The sequence below is a fragment of the Poecile atricapillus genome, chromosome 26, assembly GCF_030490865.1.
Source record: "Poecile atricapillus isolate bPoeAtr1 chromosome 26, bPoeAtr1.hap1, whole genome shotgun sequence".
NCBI lineage: Eukaryota > Metazoa > Chordata > Aves > Passeriformes > Paridae > Poecile > Poecile atricapillus.
In genome coordinates, this window is record NC_081274.1 from 4,626,666 (window position 1) to 4,641,987 (window position 15,322).

Below are 15,322 nucleotides of genomic sequence, written 5' to 3' on the forward strand. Positions count from 1 at the left end.
GAGGAGAGAGGCCCTTCCGCTGCCCCGACTGCGGGAAGAGCTTCAACCGTAACTCCCACCTCATCAGGCACCGGCGCATCCACAGTGGGGAGAGGCCCTACGAGTGTCCCCAGTGTGGGAAGAGCTTCTCCAGGAGCTCTCACTTGACCCAACACCAACGGAGGCACCAGTAAGGGAAGCCCTGCGAGTGCCTCGAGTGCGGGAAGAGCTTCGTGCGCTGCTCCAGCTCCATCCCCCATGGGAGGATCGGCGTTGGATGATCCCCAGTGACCCCCGTTGGGCAGAGCCCTGGTGATCCGTGGTCCTGGTGATCCGTGTTGGGAAGACACCTGGCTGGGAGGCTCCACATCTTCCTGGCTCCCTGTGGGCACCTGGATGAAATCAAAGGAATGAAAATCCAACGGGATACAGATAAACAATGGGAATGCCTTGAGGAGAGTGGATTTGTTGACTTTAAATCCTAGAGAACCTTTTTCCGTCACCTCAGGAGCTCTGCGGGCAGAGAAAAGGGGGTGACATGGAGCTTGGGAGCCCTGGAGGGGAGCACACACGCTCTGTGGGGGGGGAGGACACAATCCCCAGTACCCCCCTCACCTTCTTCCTCAGATAGAAGCCGAGCCCCAGCACCAGGAAGACAAAGCCCAACAAGGAGCCCCCAATGCCCATCAGCATCTTGCTGTGGGCAGCATTTCACGGCATCCCTGGGGCATCTGCTGGATTCAGGTCCCCCAAAACCTCTCACAGACACCCCAAGCCTCTTCAAAGACGCTTCAAGTCTCCCCCAGCCTGCCCAGGACCCTCTGAAACCTCCTTTGTAGTCACTAATTTTAAAAAATGAAGAATTTTAGAAAAATTCGAGTTCTTAGCTAGAGATAGGCCTTGCTGGAACTAGTTAGAGTTAATGATTAAGTGAGAAGCAGGATTTGAGATAATGAATCTTAGACTTAGGTAAAAAATTACTTTTCATTGTATGTGTGTTCAGCTGTGCTTATAATGAGAAAAGAGAAACTGATCAACGGGTTCAGGAAGATCACAGACCTTACATCTGGAAACCCATTTAAAAGTCACAAGGGAGAAAATTTGAGTTGTACCAAATGTCATTTGTAATGTCAACCATTGTAAAGGTAGAAAGGTGAGAGTGAGGAAGAGCGGTTTTCCTTCATCTCTTGATGACCCCTCCTCGCCAAAATGACCCCCTCCTCAAATTAGGGAGCCCACCACGCAGGCGTAATGACATTTTAAAAACATTACCATTCATTTTTATCTGAAGTGGGGAATGGGAAGTGTTAGCATTATAAATATGTATTAGTATTTTGGATATTCAAGACTTTTGTAAATAAATAGACACTGGAATCTTTTGTCAACTTGCAGTGTGTATTAAGGTGTGACTCCCACACTCGCCCAGTGCTGTGATTAAACATCCACTTTGTAACTTTAAACTGTTGGAGAGGTTTTTTGTCCATTAACAGATTGATATTGATACTGGATCAATATTGCTATTTTGGTAAATCACTGCCAGTCTCTTCCCAGCCTCCCCAGGACCCACCAGAGCCCCTCCTGTTCCTCTCAGGATCCCACAGCCCCCTCCCAATTTCTCCCCACTGCCCCTGGACCCCGAAACCTTCTCCCAGTCCCTTTCCAGCCCCACCAGGACTCATCAGGAAAGCTCCCAGTCTCTTCCCAGCTCAACCAACCTCATCCCAATCCCTGCTTTCCAATCCCCAGTCTCCTTCCAGCTCCTCCAGGCTCACTCAAATCCCTCCCAGTGACACCCAGCACCCCCAAACTCCCTCCCAGTGTCCACCAGGACCCCCAGAACCCCATCCCACCCTCCCCAACATCTATTAAACCCCTTCCCAGCCATCCTAAGCACCTCAATCCCTCTCCCAGCTTAAACCAGTCTATCTCAAACTCCCTCCCAGTTCTTCCCAGCACACCCCAATCCCCCTCTGGGCCCCCCCAGTGCCTCCCCCGCTGCCCCCGGCGCTGTGGGGGCCGGGCCGTGCCCCAGTGCCGGCTCAGGGGGTGCTCCAGGCTGACGTGCTCCACCTGGCAGCTGGAGCTGAGCCCGCATTGCCGGGGGCGGTTTCCAGCAGCACCAGGAGCTGCTGGCTCCAGTCCCCGCTGGGGAGCACGGCAGTGGCCAGCACGTGGCCCGAGAGCTGCTGCTGGCCCTGGGAGCAGCTCAGCTGGATGTGGGCAGGGGAGAAATCCATCAGGGAGCAGAGCAGGCGGCCGGGGCCGGGCTGGGAGCTGGAGGGCACCAGCGAGATGGACACGATGGGATGGGCACTGGGAGAGAGTGGAGGGAATGGTGTGGCATTGGGAGGGACTGGGAGGGACTGTGGTGGCACTGGGCGGGACTGTGGTGGCACTGGTTGGGACTGGGAATGAAGTGCGCGGCACTGGGAGGCCGAGTCCAGCGCGGTGCTCTCGGCTCTGTGGATCTGCCCGGCAACTGATGAGTCATCAGACAGACGCGCTCTGATTGGCTGAGGGGCGGTGTTGGCGTTCAGGAATACACAATCATGGAATGATTATATGCAGGTGCTTTATTGAAGAGCTCTGGGTGTCAGGGGTACACATACCCAAATCTCACCCATCTTGGTTTTGAGCGTAACATGTTTTATGTTGCAATCTGTCGGGCTGTCCAGTCTGCTTTTCAATTTTCCTCACAAATTTTGGAATTTCTTGATTGGTGTGCTTTACAGTGTATAATTACTACTTCTTCAGGTTTTTGTATTGCTTTTATCAATTGTAAAATTGCATCTTGATGTTTAATGTATATACCTTGAGAAGACAGCAATCTTCCTTCTTTCCACAGTGCTCCATGTACATGCACTACTCCAAAAGCATACTTTGAGCCAGTCCATATGTTTACCCTTTTCCCTTTACTCAATTTTAGTGCTCTGGTTAAGGCAACCAGTTCTGCCCTCTGGGCAGATGGATTTGGTGATAATGCTTTTGCCTCCACTATTGTACTGACTGTTGTTACCACATATCCAGCGTATCTGGTCCAGTTCTCCACGAAGCTGCTTCCATCTGTGAATAGCTCTCACTCTGATTGCTCCAGTGGGATGTCTCTCAGGTCTTCTCTTGCCGAATAGGTGTACTCTATTACCTCTACACAGTCGTGCTCTAATGAGCCTTCTTCAGTTGTGGTACCTAGGAACAAAGCTGGATTCAAAAGGTTAGTTGTCTTTAGTGTGACATCATCGTGCTCAGTCAGGATTACCTGGAATTTCATCATCCTGCTTGGAGATAGCCAATGGCCCCCCTTTTGTTCTAAAACAGTGGTCACCATGTGTGGCACATAGACATCTGTGTGTCTACCCATCGTGAGTTTCCTGGCTTCTTGGATCAGCATCACAGTGGCTGCAACTGCCCGCAGGCATGAAGGCCATCCGGCACTCACGGTGTCAAGTTGTTTGGAAAAGCAGCCTACCCGCCTTTTCCAGCTTCCCAAATGTTGGGTCAGCACTCCCAGTGCTGGGTGTGATCTTTCATGCACAAACAGCTGAAAATCTTTGGATAGATCAGGCAGTCCTAACGCCGGAGCTGTTGTCAATGCCTCCTTCAGTCTGAGGAAGGCCTCCTTCTGTGGTTTGCCCCAGGTAAGCGGTTGTGTCTTCTGGGCTTCATACAGGGGTTCTGCAATTAGTCCATAGTCCATGATCCACAGGTGGTACCACTCTGTCATCCCAAGGAAAACTTGTATCTCATGTAGGTTCTGGGGTTCTGGAATAGCACAAATAGCTTAAATACGATTAGTACCCAGCTTACACTGTCCTTGTGAGATTTCACATCCCAGGTAAATCACAGTCTGCTGGGCAATTTGTGCCTTTCCTTTAGACACTTTATATCCTCCCATTCCCAGCTGATTTAAAATTTTCAATTTTTTACCTTTATGCAGGTTGGTTTCTCTTCTGTAGCTGTCAGTATATCATCAACATACTGTAACAGCAGGTATTGTTCTCTTGGTACTTGCCCATTCTCAGTCCAAATCTCCCGCTCCTTCACCAGCTGGCTTCCAAATAGTGTTGGACTGTTCTTGTATCTTTGTGGGAGTTGTGTTCAGGTGAGCTGAGTTTTCCTTCTATTTTCTGGATTTTCCCATTCAGAGGCAAACAGTTTCCTACTTTTTTTGTCAAGGGGTATGCAGAAAAAGGCATCTTTTAAATCAATTACTGTAAACCATTTCTATTTCTCTTTTACGGATGTTAACGGTGTGCAAGGATTAGCTACCACTGGGTAAATATCTTTAGTTATTCTATTATTGCTCTCAAATCCTGTACTAGTCTGTACTGGTCAACACAGAAATTTGGGCTCGAGTGTTAACTGCAGAAGTAATAGGTGCACGTTTAGGACCCACTATTGTTATAATCAGTACGTCTCCAGTTTTGTTATTTCTAGTGAGCATTTTAAATACAACCAACCTCTGCCTCTCTGCTCACCCATGAGAGGCAGAGTTACCAGTTTCCCTGATTCTAAAGCTGTTTGGGCTCCACTCCCAGAAGCTGAGAAGGAGACTGCTTTGGCTCCCAGCCCAGAGCCTGTGGAGCTGTGCTGGGTTATACAATGGGGCATTCGATACAATGAACTTGGGACAGTGCCAATTAGAAACTGCTTTACTCAACTTTTAAGTGATAAGCCATCCATTATGTTTCTGGGGACCCCTTTCCTTATCTTTAGTGACCACCAATATGGGCAGTTAGAGATTTGTTTTCTCTTTTCTGGGTTTTCCTTAAGAGAACCAATGTATCTAACACCATTTGCTTTCTCTGATTTTTCTTCTGGGATTTTTACAGGTCCATAATTGCTACTGTAATTAATTAGCTCTTTTGCAACTTTTCTCTGTGTCCAAATTTTATGGTTCCTAGCAGGAGAACACAATTGTGAACCTGTGGGCTGAGAGGGGTTGGTGAAGGGAGTAAACCCAGGATCAGTGGAACCAGGTTGAGCAATCAGGTTCCCAAGAAATCTGTCTAGTCTATCCACAGAGGTTATAGCTGCTGTGTTTTTGGAGGAAAATTGCTGTAGGTTTAAGTGATTCTGGAAGGCCTTGAATGAAAGGGGTCATCATTTCAGTTTTCACAGGTAACAACATTGGTGATTCATAGCCAGCAATTAATTTTCTTTTGTGTATCATTTGCAAGCAGGCAGCTTTGTGAATGTTTTCAGTAGTTGGTTTGGGGTACTCACTATAGCTATAGGGTCCCCCCTTTCCAAGGGGTGAAGCCCCTCTGCCCAATAAGCTGTGTGCTGAGTTAGGGACCATGGGTTACGTCTGTCTCCTGCTGTTAAGAAGACTTCATGTCCCCAGTGCCCACTGGATTCCAGTTCCCTCAATCGAATTTGATCACCTCTAGTGAGAGACACACGGAATACATATTCTGTTTCTGACTCGTGAGGGAGACGCCCGTACTCCCTTTATTTCTTCTTTTTTTTTTTTTTTTTTCTTTTTTTTTCCTTTTTTCTATTTTTAGTGGTGATGTGCGGATCAAGACTTTTATCATTGATATAATTATATTTTGTTTTAATTAGAGGTTTCAAACTAGGACAGCAGTGTTCCCCACAATTTTATCCAAGTTAGCTCTTTTTGAGGGTAAATTTGATTAATGAGAGGGGTTTCCCTCTCTTGTTTCTTTTAGCAAGTCAGCATTTTGTGAATTTTTTTTATGGAGGGCTGCTCGCAACAGATTGATCTTACTTCTTTCTTCATCCAATTGTTTTTGCAAAGTTTTAACTAGGTTTTGGAGGGAGTCTATTGTAGTTTTTTCCTCACTTCTTTACTTACAGCGAGTTTCTATAGCTGCTGTAAGACAAGCTCCCAAAACTGAGCAGTGTACAGTTTTATTTTTGTACAGTTTAAATTTTGTTTCATGTTGTAAAGAACATACTCTGTCAATCACATTTTCCAAATTAAACCAATTATTAAGCACCAACTTTTCCCTCCTGGAGAAGGTCTGGCATTGTGTTTTGCTAACAGAGCATAACATGCATAAAATGCAGTTTTAACTTTTGCACTGCTGTTTTCAGTCATTTTACAAAGGGAAAAACCACTACAGGGAGGTATAAACTTAAATTATACACACACACACAACTTTTTGCTTCCCTGTTTGGGTGAAAAGACCAAATCTGCTTGGGAGGCACTCCTTCAGTTTGAAATTCTGGTTGTCTTTCTGCTACACCAAGCAGTCAAAATTCATACACACAAGAATAAAAACATTCCCGCCCTTTTGCACTAAGAGATCTTTTGTGAAATTCTGCAGACAGAGCCCTCAAGTGAGTGTGGGGTGCTTTTCACCTCGGCGTGTGCAGTTTGTGGGAAATTCGAGTCGCCCCACTTGCTTTCTAGACACCGCTCACTCTTTTGGGAGTGTCGGGCTGGGTGCGGCTGGAGCGAGACGTCCTTCCCCTAATACAGACTGCACAACAAACCTGCAGCCCCTTCTGTCTGTCAGAAATCCTGTCCGTGACTCCAGTTTAAATGTCTGGATTCAATAACGTGAGTGGGACTCGTGAGAGGTTTGTTTGATCTCAGAGTGCAAAAAGGACACAAAGGGATTTCAGTTTAAATCATAACAACAGCAATAATGTACCTTTATTTTAGTGCCAACAACAAGGGTTATGTGATAGAGGAGAGAGAGAGAGAGAGAGAGATAAAGAAAACAAAGTAAAGAGAGAGAGAAGAGGGGATTATAGCTACCAACAGATGAGAGGGGGTCGCTGAGGTCTTTTTCTGTGGGAGATCTCACCAAAATTAACTTAGTTTTATGTAATTCTTCCCCAAAGTTACCTTGTTTCCAATGTGCTAATAAGCACCCCAAAGGAGAAGTACCCAGTATGGGAGCACTGCAGCCCAGAACCCTGCTCCATGTCACAACTACAATACACCAAATGCCGAACCTGCGACGCTTTCGCAGTCGTCTGACAGACGGCGCCTGGGCAATACCAACAGGAATTCCTTTAGCCCAACCACGCGCAGCTTTCGCTGTGTCTAACTGGCAGGCACCCAAACCAAAGTAAAGCACCTTACCTTTCTCTCCCGGGGACGTTGTGAGCAGCGGAGACGGTCGCAGCCGGATGGGCTCCCCGAGAATCCCTCGGTGCCGGCTGGAGCGTGATCGGGTCGTGAGCGAGCTCAGCAGCACTCACAGGGTCCCATCTGGGGTGCCAAAATATTAGAGCTCAGGAACACACATAATCACAGACTGATTATATGAAGGTGCTTTATTGAAGAGCTCTGGGTATCAGGGGTACACATACCCAAACCTGACCCGATTTGGTTTTGAGTTGAACATGTTTTTACACTCCATCCTTATATAACTTACATATTAATTATTAAACTTATATTGTTCTATTGTACGCATTGTTTTTATCCAAGCATGGATTTCTCGTGATCTCCCCCAGCTTCCTAACATTGTTCCTCATGTTCTTTAAACAGTAATTATATCTAATCACATCTAACAATTGTATCATTTATCATATACTGATTACACAGGTGCAGATTGAACTGATCTTTAGTGAGCACAAGGTCTAACATTTCCCAGGGCCTACTTTTCCCAGGGCTTGGCAAACTTAACTTTCTTGCTAAGTCTCCAAATTTTCTAAGATTTTAGAACCTTTTACTATCACCCCCATCGTGTCCATCTCGCTGGTGCCCTCGAGCTCCCAGCCCGGCCCCGGCCGCCTGCTCTGCTCCCTGATGGATTTCTCCCCTGCCCACATCCAGCTGAGCTGCTCCCAGGGCCAGCAGCAGCTCTCGGGCCACGTGCTGGCCACTGCCGTGCTCCCCAGCGGGGACTGGAGCCAGCAGCTCCTGGTGCTGCTGGAAACCGCCCCCGGCAATGCGGGCTCAGCTCCAGCTGCCAGGTGGAGCACGTCAGCCTGGAGCACCCCCTGAGCCGGCACTGGGGCACGGCCCGGCCCCCACAGCGCCGGGGGCAGCGGGGGAGGCACTGGGGGGACCCAGAGGGGGATTGGGGTGTGCTGGGAGGAACTGGGAGGGAGTTTGAGATAGACTGGTTTAAACTGGGAGAGATGTTTGGGGGTCAAAAATGGCTGAGAAAAGGATTGGAGGATGTTGGGGAGGGTGGGATGGGGTCCGGGGGGTCCTGGTGGACCCTGGGAGGGAGTTTGGGGGTGCTGGGTGTCACTGGGAGGGATTTGAGTGAAACTGGAGGGGCTGGAAAGAAATTGGGCATTGGAAAGCAGGGATTGGGATGAGGTTGGTTGTGCTGGGAAGAGACTGGGAGGGGACCTGACGAGTCCTGGTGAGGCTGGGAAGGGACTGGAGAGGGTTTGGGGGTCCAGGGGCAGTGGGGAGAAATTGGGAGGGGGCTTTGGGATCCTGAGAGGAACAGGAGGGGCTCTGGTGGGTCCTGGGGAGGCTGGGAAGAGACTGGCAGTGATTTACCAAAATAGCAATATTGATCTGGTATCAACATCAATCTGTTAATGGACAAAAAACCTCTCCAACAGTTTAAAGTTACAAAGTGGATGTTTAATCACAGCACTGGGCGAGTGCGGGAGTCATCCCCTTAATACGCACTGCAAGTTGACAAAAGGTTCCAGTGTCTATTTATTTCCAAAAGTCTTGAATTTCCAAAATACCAATACATACTAATACTAATAGATATGCATAATGCTAACACTTCCCAATCCCCCCTTTGGATTAAAATGCACGGTAATGATTTAAAAAGTCATTACACCTGTGTGGTGGGCTCCCTAATTTGAGGAGGGGGTCGTTTTGGCAATGAGGAGTCATCAAGAGATGAAGAAAAACCGCTCTTCCTTACTCTCACCTTTATGCAGTTACAATGGTTGACATTACAAATGACATTTAGCACAACTCCAATTTCCTCCCTTGTCACTTTGAAATGGGTTTCCAGATGTAAGGTCTGTGAGCTTCCTGAAACCGTTTATCAGTTTCTCTTTTCTCATTATAAGCACAGCTAAACAAACATACAAAAACAAGTAATTTTTACCTAAGTCCCAAGTTGATTATCTCAAATCCTGCTTCTCACTTAATCATTAACTCTAACTACTTCCAGCAAGGCCTATCTCTAGCTAAGATCTCCAATTTTTCTAAAATTCTTAATTGTTTAAAATTAGTGACTCCAAAGGAGCTTTTAGAGGGTCCTGGGTGGGCTGGGGGAGACTGGGAGGGTCCTTGGAAAGGCTTAGGATGTCTGTGAGAGTTTTTAGAGGTCCTGACCTCTGCAGACCCCCAGGGATGCTGTCAAACGCTGCCCACAGCAAGATGCTGATGGGGATTGGAGTCTCCCTGTTGGGCTTCGCCTTCCTGTCTTCCTGGCACTGGGGCTTGGTTTCTGCCTGCGCAGAAAGCTGAGGCGGGGTCCTGGGGGTCGTGTCCTCCCCCCCCCACAGAGCGTGTGTGCTCCCCTCTGGGCCCCCCAAGCTCAGTGTCACCCCCTTTTCTCTGCCCACAGAGCTCCTGAGGCAAAAGGTTCTTGAGGATTTAAAGTCAACAATTCCCATTGTCATTCTGTATCCTGTTGGATTTTCATTCCCCTGCGTTCATCCAGGTGCCCACAGGGAGCCAGGAAGATGTGGAGCCTGCCAGCCAGGTGTCTTCCCAACACGGATCACCAGGACCACGGATCACCAGGGCTCTGCCCAACGGGGGTCACTGGGGATCATCCAACGCCGATCCTCCCATGGGGGATGGAGCTGGAGCAGCGCACGAAGCTCTTCCCGCACTCGGGGCACTCGCAGGGCTTCCCTTACTGGTGCCTCCGTTAGTGTTTGGTCAAGTAAGAGCTGGTGGAGAAGCTCTTCCCACACTGGGGACACTCGTAGGGCCTCTCCCCAGTGTGGATGCGCCGGTGGACGGTGAGGTGGGAGTTGTACTTGAAGCCCTTCCCGCAGTCGGGGCAGCGGAAGGGCCTCTCCTCTGTGTGAATCCGCTCATGTTTGAGGACATGGGAGCTGGTCTGAAACCTCTTCCCACACTGGGGACACTCGTAGGGCCTCTCCCCAGTGTGGATGAGCTGGTGTGCCCTCAGGTCAGAGCTCCACCCAAAGCTCTTCCCACATTCCAAGCAGGTGTAGGGCCGTTCCCCTGTGTGGATCACCTGGTGTCTCATCAGGTCAGAGATACCTCTGAAGCTCTTCCCACATTTTCCACACTCATAGGGCTTTTCCCCCGTGTGGATCATCTGGTGATTCCTCAGGTTGGAGCTCCGGCTGAAGCTCTTCCCACATTCCCCACACTCGTAGGGCTTTTCCCCAGTGTGGATCCTCTGGTGCCGGAGGAGCTCAGAGCTCCACCTGAAGCCCTTCCCACATTCCAAGCACTTGTGGGGCTTCTCCCCTTGCTCTGAGCTCTGGCTGGATCTCTGGCCGTGTTCCTGGCACTGGGGGGATCTTTCCTCCTCGCAGCTCCCTGGGCTGGGTTTGCAGCTCCTCCTTGTGCGGCATCTCTGGGGCTTTTCCTCCTCCTCTTCCATCTAGACACGGTTTGGGAATGAAAATTCCTGAATAGGAGGAAAAAAACAACAGGAGAGCACCTTGGGCTGGGGGTTCCTCCTTGCCCAAGTTCATCTCAGAAAGTCATTGGGCATCTTGTGTCTGTAAGAATCTCTAAAACACCAAGATTCAGCCCAAACATCCTCCAAACATCAAAACAAGGATCAAAAACTACCCAAACACTAAATCCAGGCAAAACCTCCTCCAGAACAGAAAGATTCAGCCCCTGCAAAAAGACAAAGCACCGACATTTAGCCCAATAAAGCTCAGAAACACCAAGATTCAGCACAGTGAAAATTGTGGATCCGGCTCTGCACTCACCTGTTGACTGTGGGCAGGGAAACACCCCCGGGACTGCACACACAGGGAGAGTGGAATCTTGTGCTGCTCCCTCTTCCTGCTCCTCCTCCTCCTCCTGTGTCCCAACTCTTGCTCACACTCCTCTTCATCCTACTCCTGCACAATCCCACCTTCTACTCCCACGTGCATCCATTGACCATTTTGTTCTTACTCTGCTTCTCCTTCCCTTCTCCTCCTGCCCCCAGGCCCAGCACCCACTGCCGCCTCCCTCTTCCCCCCCAGTCCCACAGCATCCCACCGCAGGGGCACGGATGGAGCTGGGCCAGCTCGGCCTGGGGCAGCGCTGGGCTCTCGGCCGCTTCCGCCCGCACTCGCTCCCCACTGCAGCCGCTCCCGCCACCACAGCGCGGGGGGGCCCGGCCTTGGCGCTCCCCCCTCCCACCTCCCCAAATTCCCCTCAAGGGGGGCGCCAAGGCCCGGGGGGGAGGGGCGCAGCTGGGCTTCAGCTGGGACCATTGAGGGGAGAATATGGAATGTTAGAAGGGCATCCTGGACAAAGGGATGAAGACCCCAAAATATCTCTCAAGGCTCCCTTGGGAGCATGTGGAGGTCGTTTGCACATTCTCCCAGAGGGAATTAAGGACATGGGTACCCAGGGGGACAATAAGGAAAGTCCAGAAGGGATTTAGACAACAGGGGATGGATGGTGTTGGTGTGCTGGGAAGGTATTGGCTGAAGGGGAGTGTGCAGGAATGTGCTTAAGGCAAGAAGCAGCAGGAGCAATCTATGGGGTAAGAAAAGGGATGATAGAAAAGAGGGGGTAGAGAAAAATACTGAGCATTGGAAATGTTTTTCAGAAGGGTCTCATCCTCCAAATTTGCCAGCTGTCATGTGTTGCCATTTAAGAAAAAAAGCTGGAAACATCCACGAATACGATGGCTCTGAGAGAGGCTGCTGGGAGTTTCTTCTCTGCCTGAGACCTGGCCAATAGCTGGCCAGTTCTGAGAATTGACAGTGTTTTTGACCACTGAAAAGTGAGATTACCTTTGTGAATACCACCTTTTAAACCTAAAGCCAGGAGCTTTTGGGTCTTTTGTGTTTCTGGCTTTAAAACATAACAGAGCTCTGGTGCAGCCGGGCCCCCCCCTCCCCGCTTTCCCCACAGCCTGTACGGCCTCGGGGTGGGGGCGTGGGGCCAGAGCCCAGCAGCTCCCAGGAAGGGGATGGAGACTGGCAGGAGCCCTTTCCCAGAGTGGCTGAGCCCCTCGGGAAGCCCGCCGAGCCCTGAACAGCAGCGCTGCCGGGCCAGGCCGGTCCCTGGCTCAGCTGAAATTTCTGCTGCCGCTGGATTTCACCAGAAACTGCCGAGTACGGGCAGGGGAAGCCATCGGCCTGCAGCGTGCTGAGATGCTGGCCACCCTCCCCCAGCACAGCCACTGAAAAATCACCCATCAAAAACAGCCCCAGCCTCTGCCCGTGACCATCCACAAGACTTGGGCCAGATTTAAACCCTTTCACTACCCAGATGAGACCTGCAGGTTTAATCCTTTTCCAGAGAGAGGAAAGGGAGAGTGATCATCATGTAAAGAGACAACATAAACCATCCAAGTCAGTGAAGGAAGGAATCAAGCCTCAGATGGAAGGAGAATGAGGACATGCTTTAATAAGCTAAAATACTCTTTTGGTAAGGCCATGGAGATGAACAATGTTTCTGAATAACTCCTTTAATTCATGAAAAGAGTATAAGGTGGAATGAACTATTCAAACCATGAACTCTGAGCAAAGGTATCCACTGATGAGCTAAGCAGATGGGAGAGTAGTTGTGATCCCATGAGATGCTGGAACAGAGAATGAAAAGTGAGAGTTGATGGAGATACTTGGGCACCCAGGAAGAAAAAGAGAAAACCTCTGTTCCCAGAGATGGTCACAGGGAGAAATGAAGAGAACATTTGCCTTTGAATAACTCATCCTTAAAATAATACTCCTTGAGTTCATGGCCCATGAATGCACCTCAGAGTGGTGTGAAATGGGAAGAGGGAATGATGGCAGAGTTTTTTCCGGGCAGCTGCCATACAAGAGAAAGGAAAAGCCACAAGAAACTGTTTTTCTTGTGGAAAACTCTCCATGGAATGACAAGAGAGAACTCTCTCTACAAAGACTGATGAAATGACCATTGTAGAGCTGGGACTGCTTTAACCACCAGATTTTGTCTCTATGCTGTCAGTCGGGCAAGGAAAAAGGTGAGATGGGAAGAAAAGGTGTCTGGAAGTTTTATTCTGGTTTCTTATTTTTGTAGTTCGAGTAATAAAATTTCTTTATTCCTTTTAAGTTTTAATCCTGTTTTGCCCTTCTCCAAATCCACAACTCACAACAAGAAATGAATAAGTATTCTAGTGATTTTTAGCTACTGCTAAAACCACCAAACCACTGATCCAGATCCTCTTTACCTCCAGATTCCAGGACAGGAAAACAAGGAGGTGAGGATTTCAGGGGGTTTCTCTGAGCTGGGAGCGGCAGGAGCGGGCGCAGAGCTGCGGCACCGGGAGCACGGGCTGGGGGCCTGTGGGGAGCTGTGGGGCCGGGCCGGGGCTGTGGGGCAGCCGGGGCTCAGCGCCGGGCGCTGCCTGACCCCAGCACCCCCCGGGCAGGGCCGGCAGTGGCCCCCGGCCCCCAGGAGGCTGCGGGACGCCCCGGCCGCTGCCCGGCCCCGTGGAGCTGCCGGCCCTGCCCGCCGGGGGGGCCGCCTTTGGACACTGCGGCAGGACAGGGACCGGCTCTGGGATACGGGCTGCGGAGGGGAGCCTCAGCACAGCCAGCACCAGGAAGGAACAGCTCAGAAATGGGGATTAGACCTGCAAGGATCCAGATCATCTTTTAAGGATCACAAGCACCTGGCACAGGCATTGCCCTCCTGGCCAGGGGACAGCCCACCCAAACAGCCCCTGGCAAGGAATCAGCCTTCCAGCTGCAGGGCACAAGGACACTGCAAGCACAGACAGGAGCACCCTCAGCACCAGCAAGTCCAGCCCTTGATGGACACGGATTCTTAGCGGTCTCACAGCTCCCATTTCACCAGGGACCCACCACACTGGAGCCCTTGGGAACATTCAGGGTGGCTCTGGATCCAGAGGAGACCTTTCCTGATGGACACAGGGGCCTCTCCATCCACTCAGAATCTTACATCTAAAGGGAGTAAATTGTTAGGGAATATTTTAATAATTAAGGCAATAAGTGGGAAACATGAGTGGCTGTGTTTTATTCAGCCACTATCAGTAGATGTGGGGGATGGGTTTGAAATGCAGAAATTTTTATTTGCTCACAATTGTGGTTGTAATTTACTGGGAAGGGATTTGATGGCTAAATTGGGAATGCAAATTAATATAGCAATAGGTGATACAGAGGCTGGTTCTGTTGTACCTCTGTGTCAAATGTCTGGCAGAGCCACGGCTGAAGTGAACCCACAAGTGTGGGCAGCCCCAGGGAAATTGGCAAAATTGGATATGGAGCCTCTCCAAATTTCCCTCAAGCAACCAGGACAAGAGGTGTCGAAAAGCAATCCCCTGTTCCAAGGGAGGGAAGGAAGGGCTCACAGCCTGTCTGGGAGTCCTGCTCAAGGCACGGCTTGGGGAGCCAGGGATGGCTCCCTAGAATGCTCCTATCCTGCCAAACAAGAAATCCAATGGAATCCACAGAATGCTGCAGGACCCAGGAATAAGAAATGAGATGATGAAACCGAGGCACCCCACACTCTCAGATCCTTACACCATCCTCAACCAGGTGCCCTCCTCACACTGCTGCCATTCAGAACCTGATGCAAAAGATGCTTTCTGGGGATCTGCCCACTTCCAGAGGATGCAAACACAATTCTGCCTTGGGCTGGCAACAAGAGGTAGAAGGGAAAATGCTCAAGACATGGACGGTCCTTCTGCAGGGATGCACGGAAGCACCGGCCTGATTGGGGCAAGCCTTGCAGGAAATATCAAAGGAATTGACCTCACCCCCAGGGACTGGCTTAATGCAGGATGTGGATGACTTGATCCAGTCAGGAGGACAAGGAGAAGAGGTAGAGGAAGCCTCTGTGAAATGGCTTCATTTTCAGGCAAAAAAGCAGCTTTGAGTATCTGAAAAAAAATGGCAAATGGTAGAGAAAATAGTTAAATATTTGGGAACTATTTTGACTGAAGCTTTGTCTTGCATTGACCATGAGAGGGTGTTGAGAGACCGCCAGCTCTTCACCACTCTTCACAGAAGTAATCGTGAATGCCACTTTATTTCTATCTTTAGCACACTTTATAGGGTTCTACAGGGTCTGCAGGCAGAACAAGCTACTATTGGCTAACACACACAGTTTACATTTTTTCTCTTACACACAGGGATATTGTTTTGCTTTACTCTCTCTTCTGCATGAAGGTTTCAAGGACTTTAGCCCTTAATATCACGACTTACTTCAAAGGCTGGTTTGTGCATACAGGCCTTTACTAATATATAAAATATAGCAACAATTCCCCCTTTCTCTTTTTGCACAAAC

The 15,322-nt window shown here is 49.7% G+C and overlaps 2 protein-coding genes across 2 annotated transcripts in view; one reads left to right on the forward strand and one right to left on the reverse strand.

Annotated features, from left to right (window-relative positions):
- The window catches only part of LOC131588455 (zinc finger protein 729-like), a gene marked incomplete at its 5' end in the record, with an annotated part of 206,536 nt that overhangs the window by 91,499 nt on the left and 99,715 nt on the right, over nt 1–15,322 (forward strand). The window contains 1 exon segment of the mRNA XM_058857328.1: nt 3–212. Coding sequence (XP_058713311.1) covers nt 3–212 — 210 coding nt within the window.
- Nucleotides 9,425–14,914, reverse strand: LOC131588614 (zinc finger protein 239-like). Its single transcript, XM_058857566.1, has 2 exons — nt 14,793–14,914; nt 9,425–10,502 (listed from the first exon to the last, which is right to left on the reverse strand). The coding sequence occupies exon 2, from the start codon at nt 10,473–10,475 to the stop codon at nt 9,765–9,767; it is 711 nt and encodes a 236-aa protein (XP_058713549.1). The 5' UTR covers nt 10,476–10,502; nt 14,793–14,914; the 3' UTR covers nt 9,425–9,764.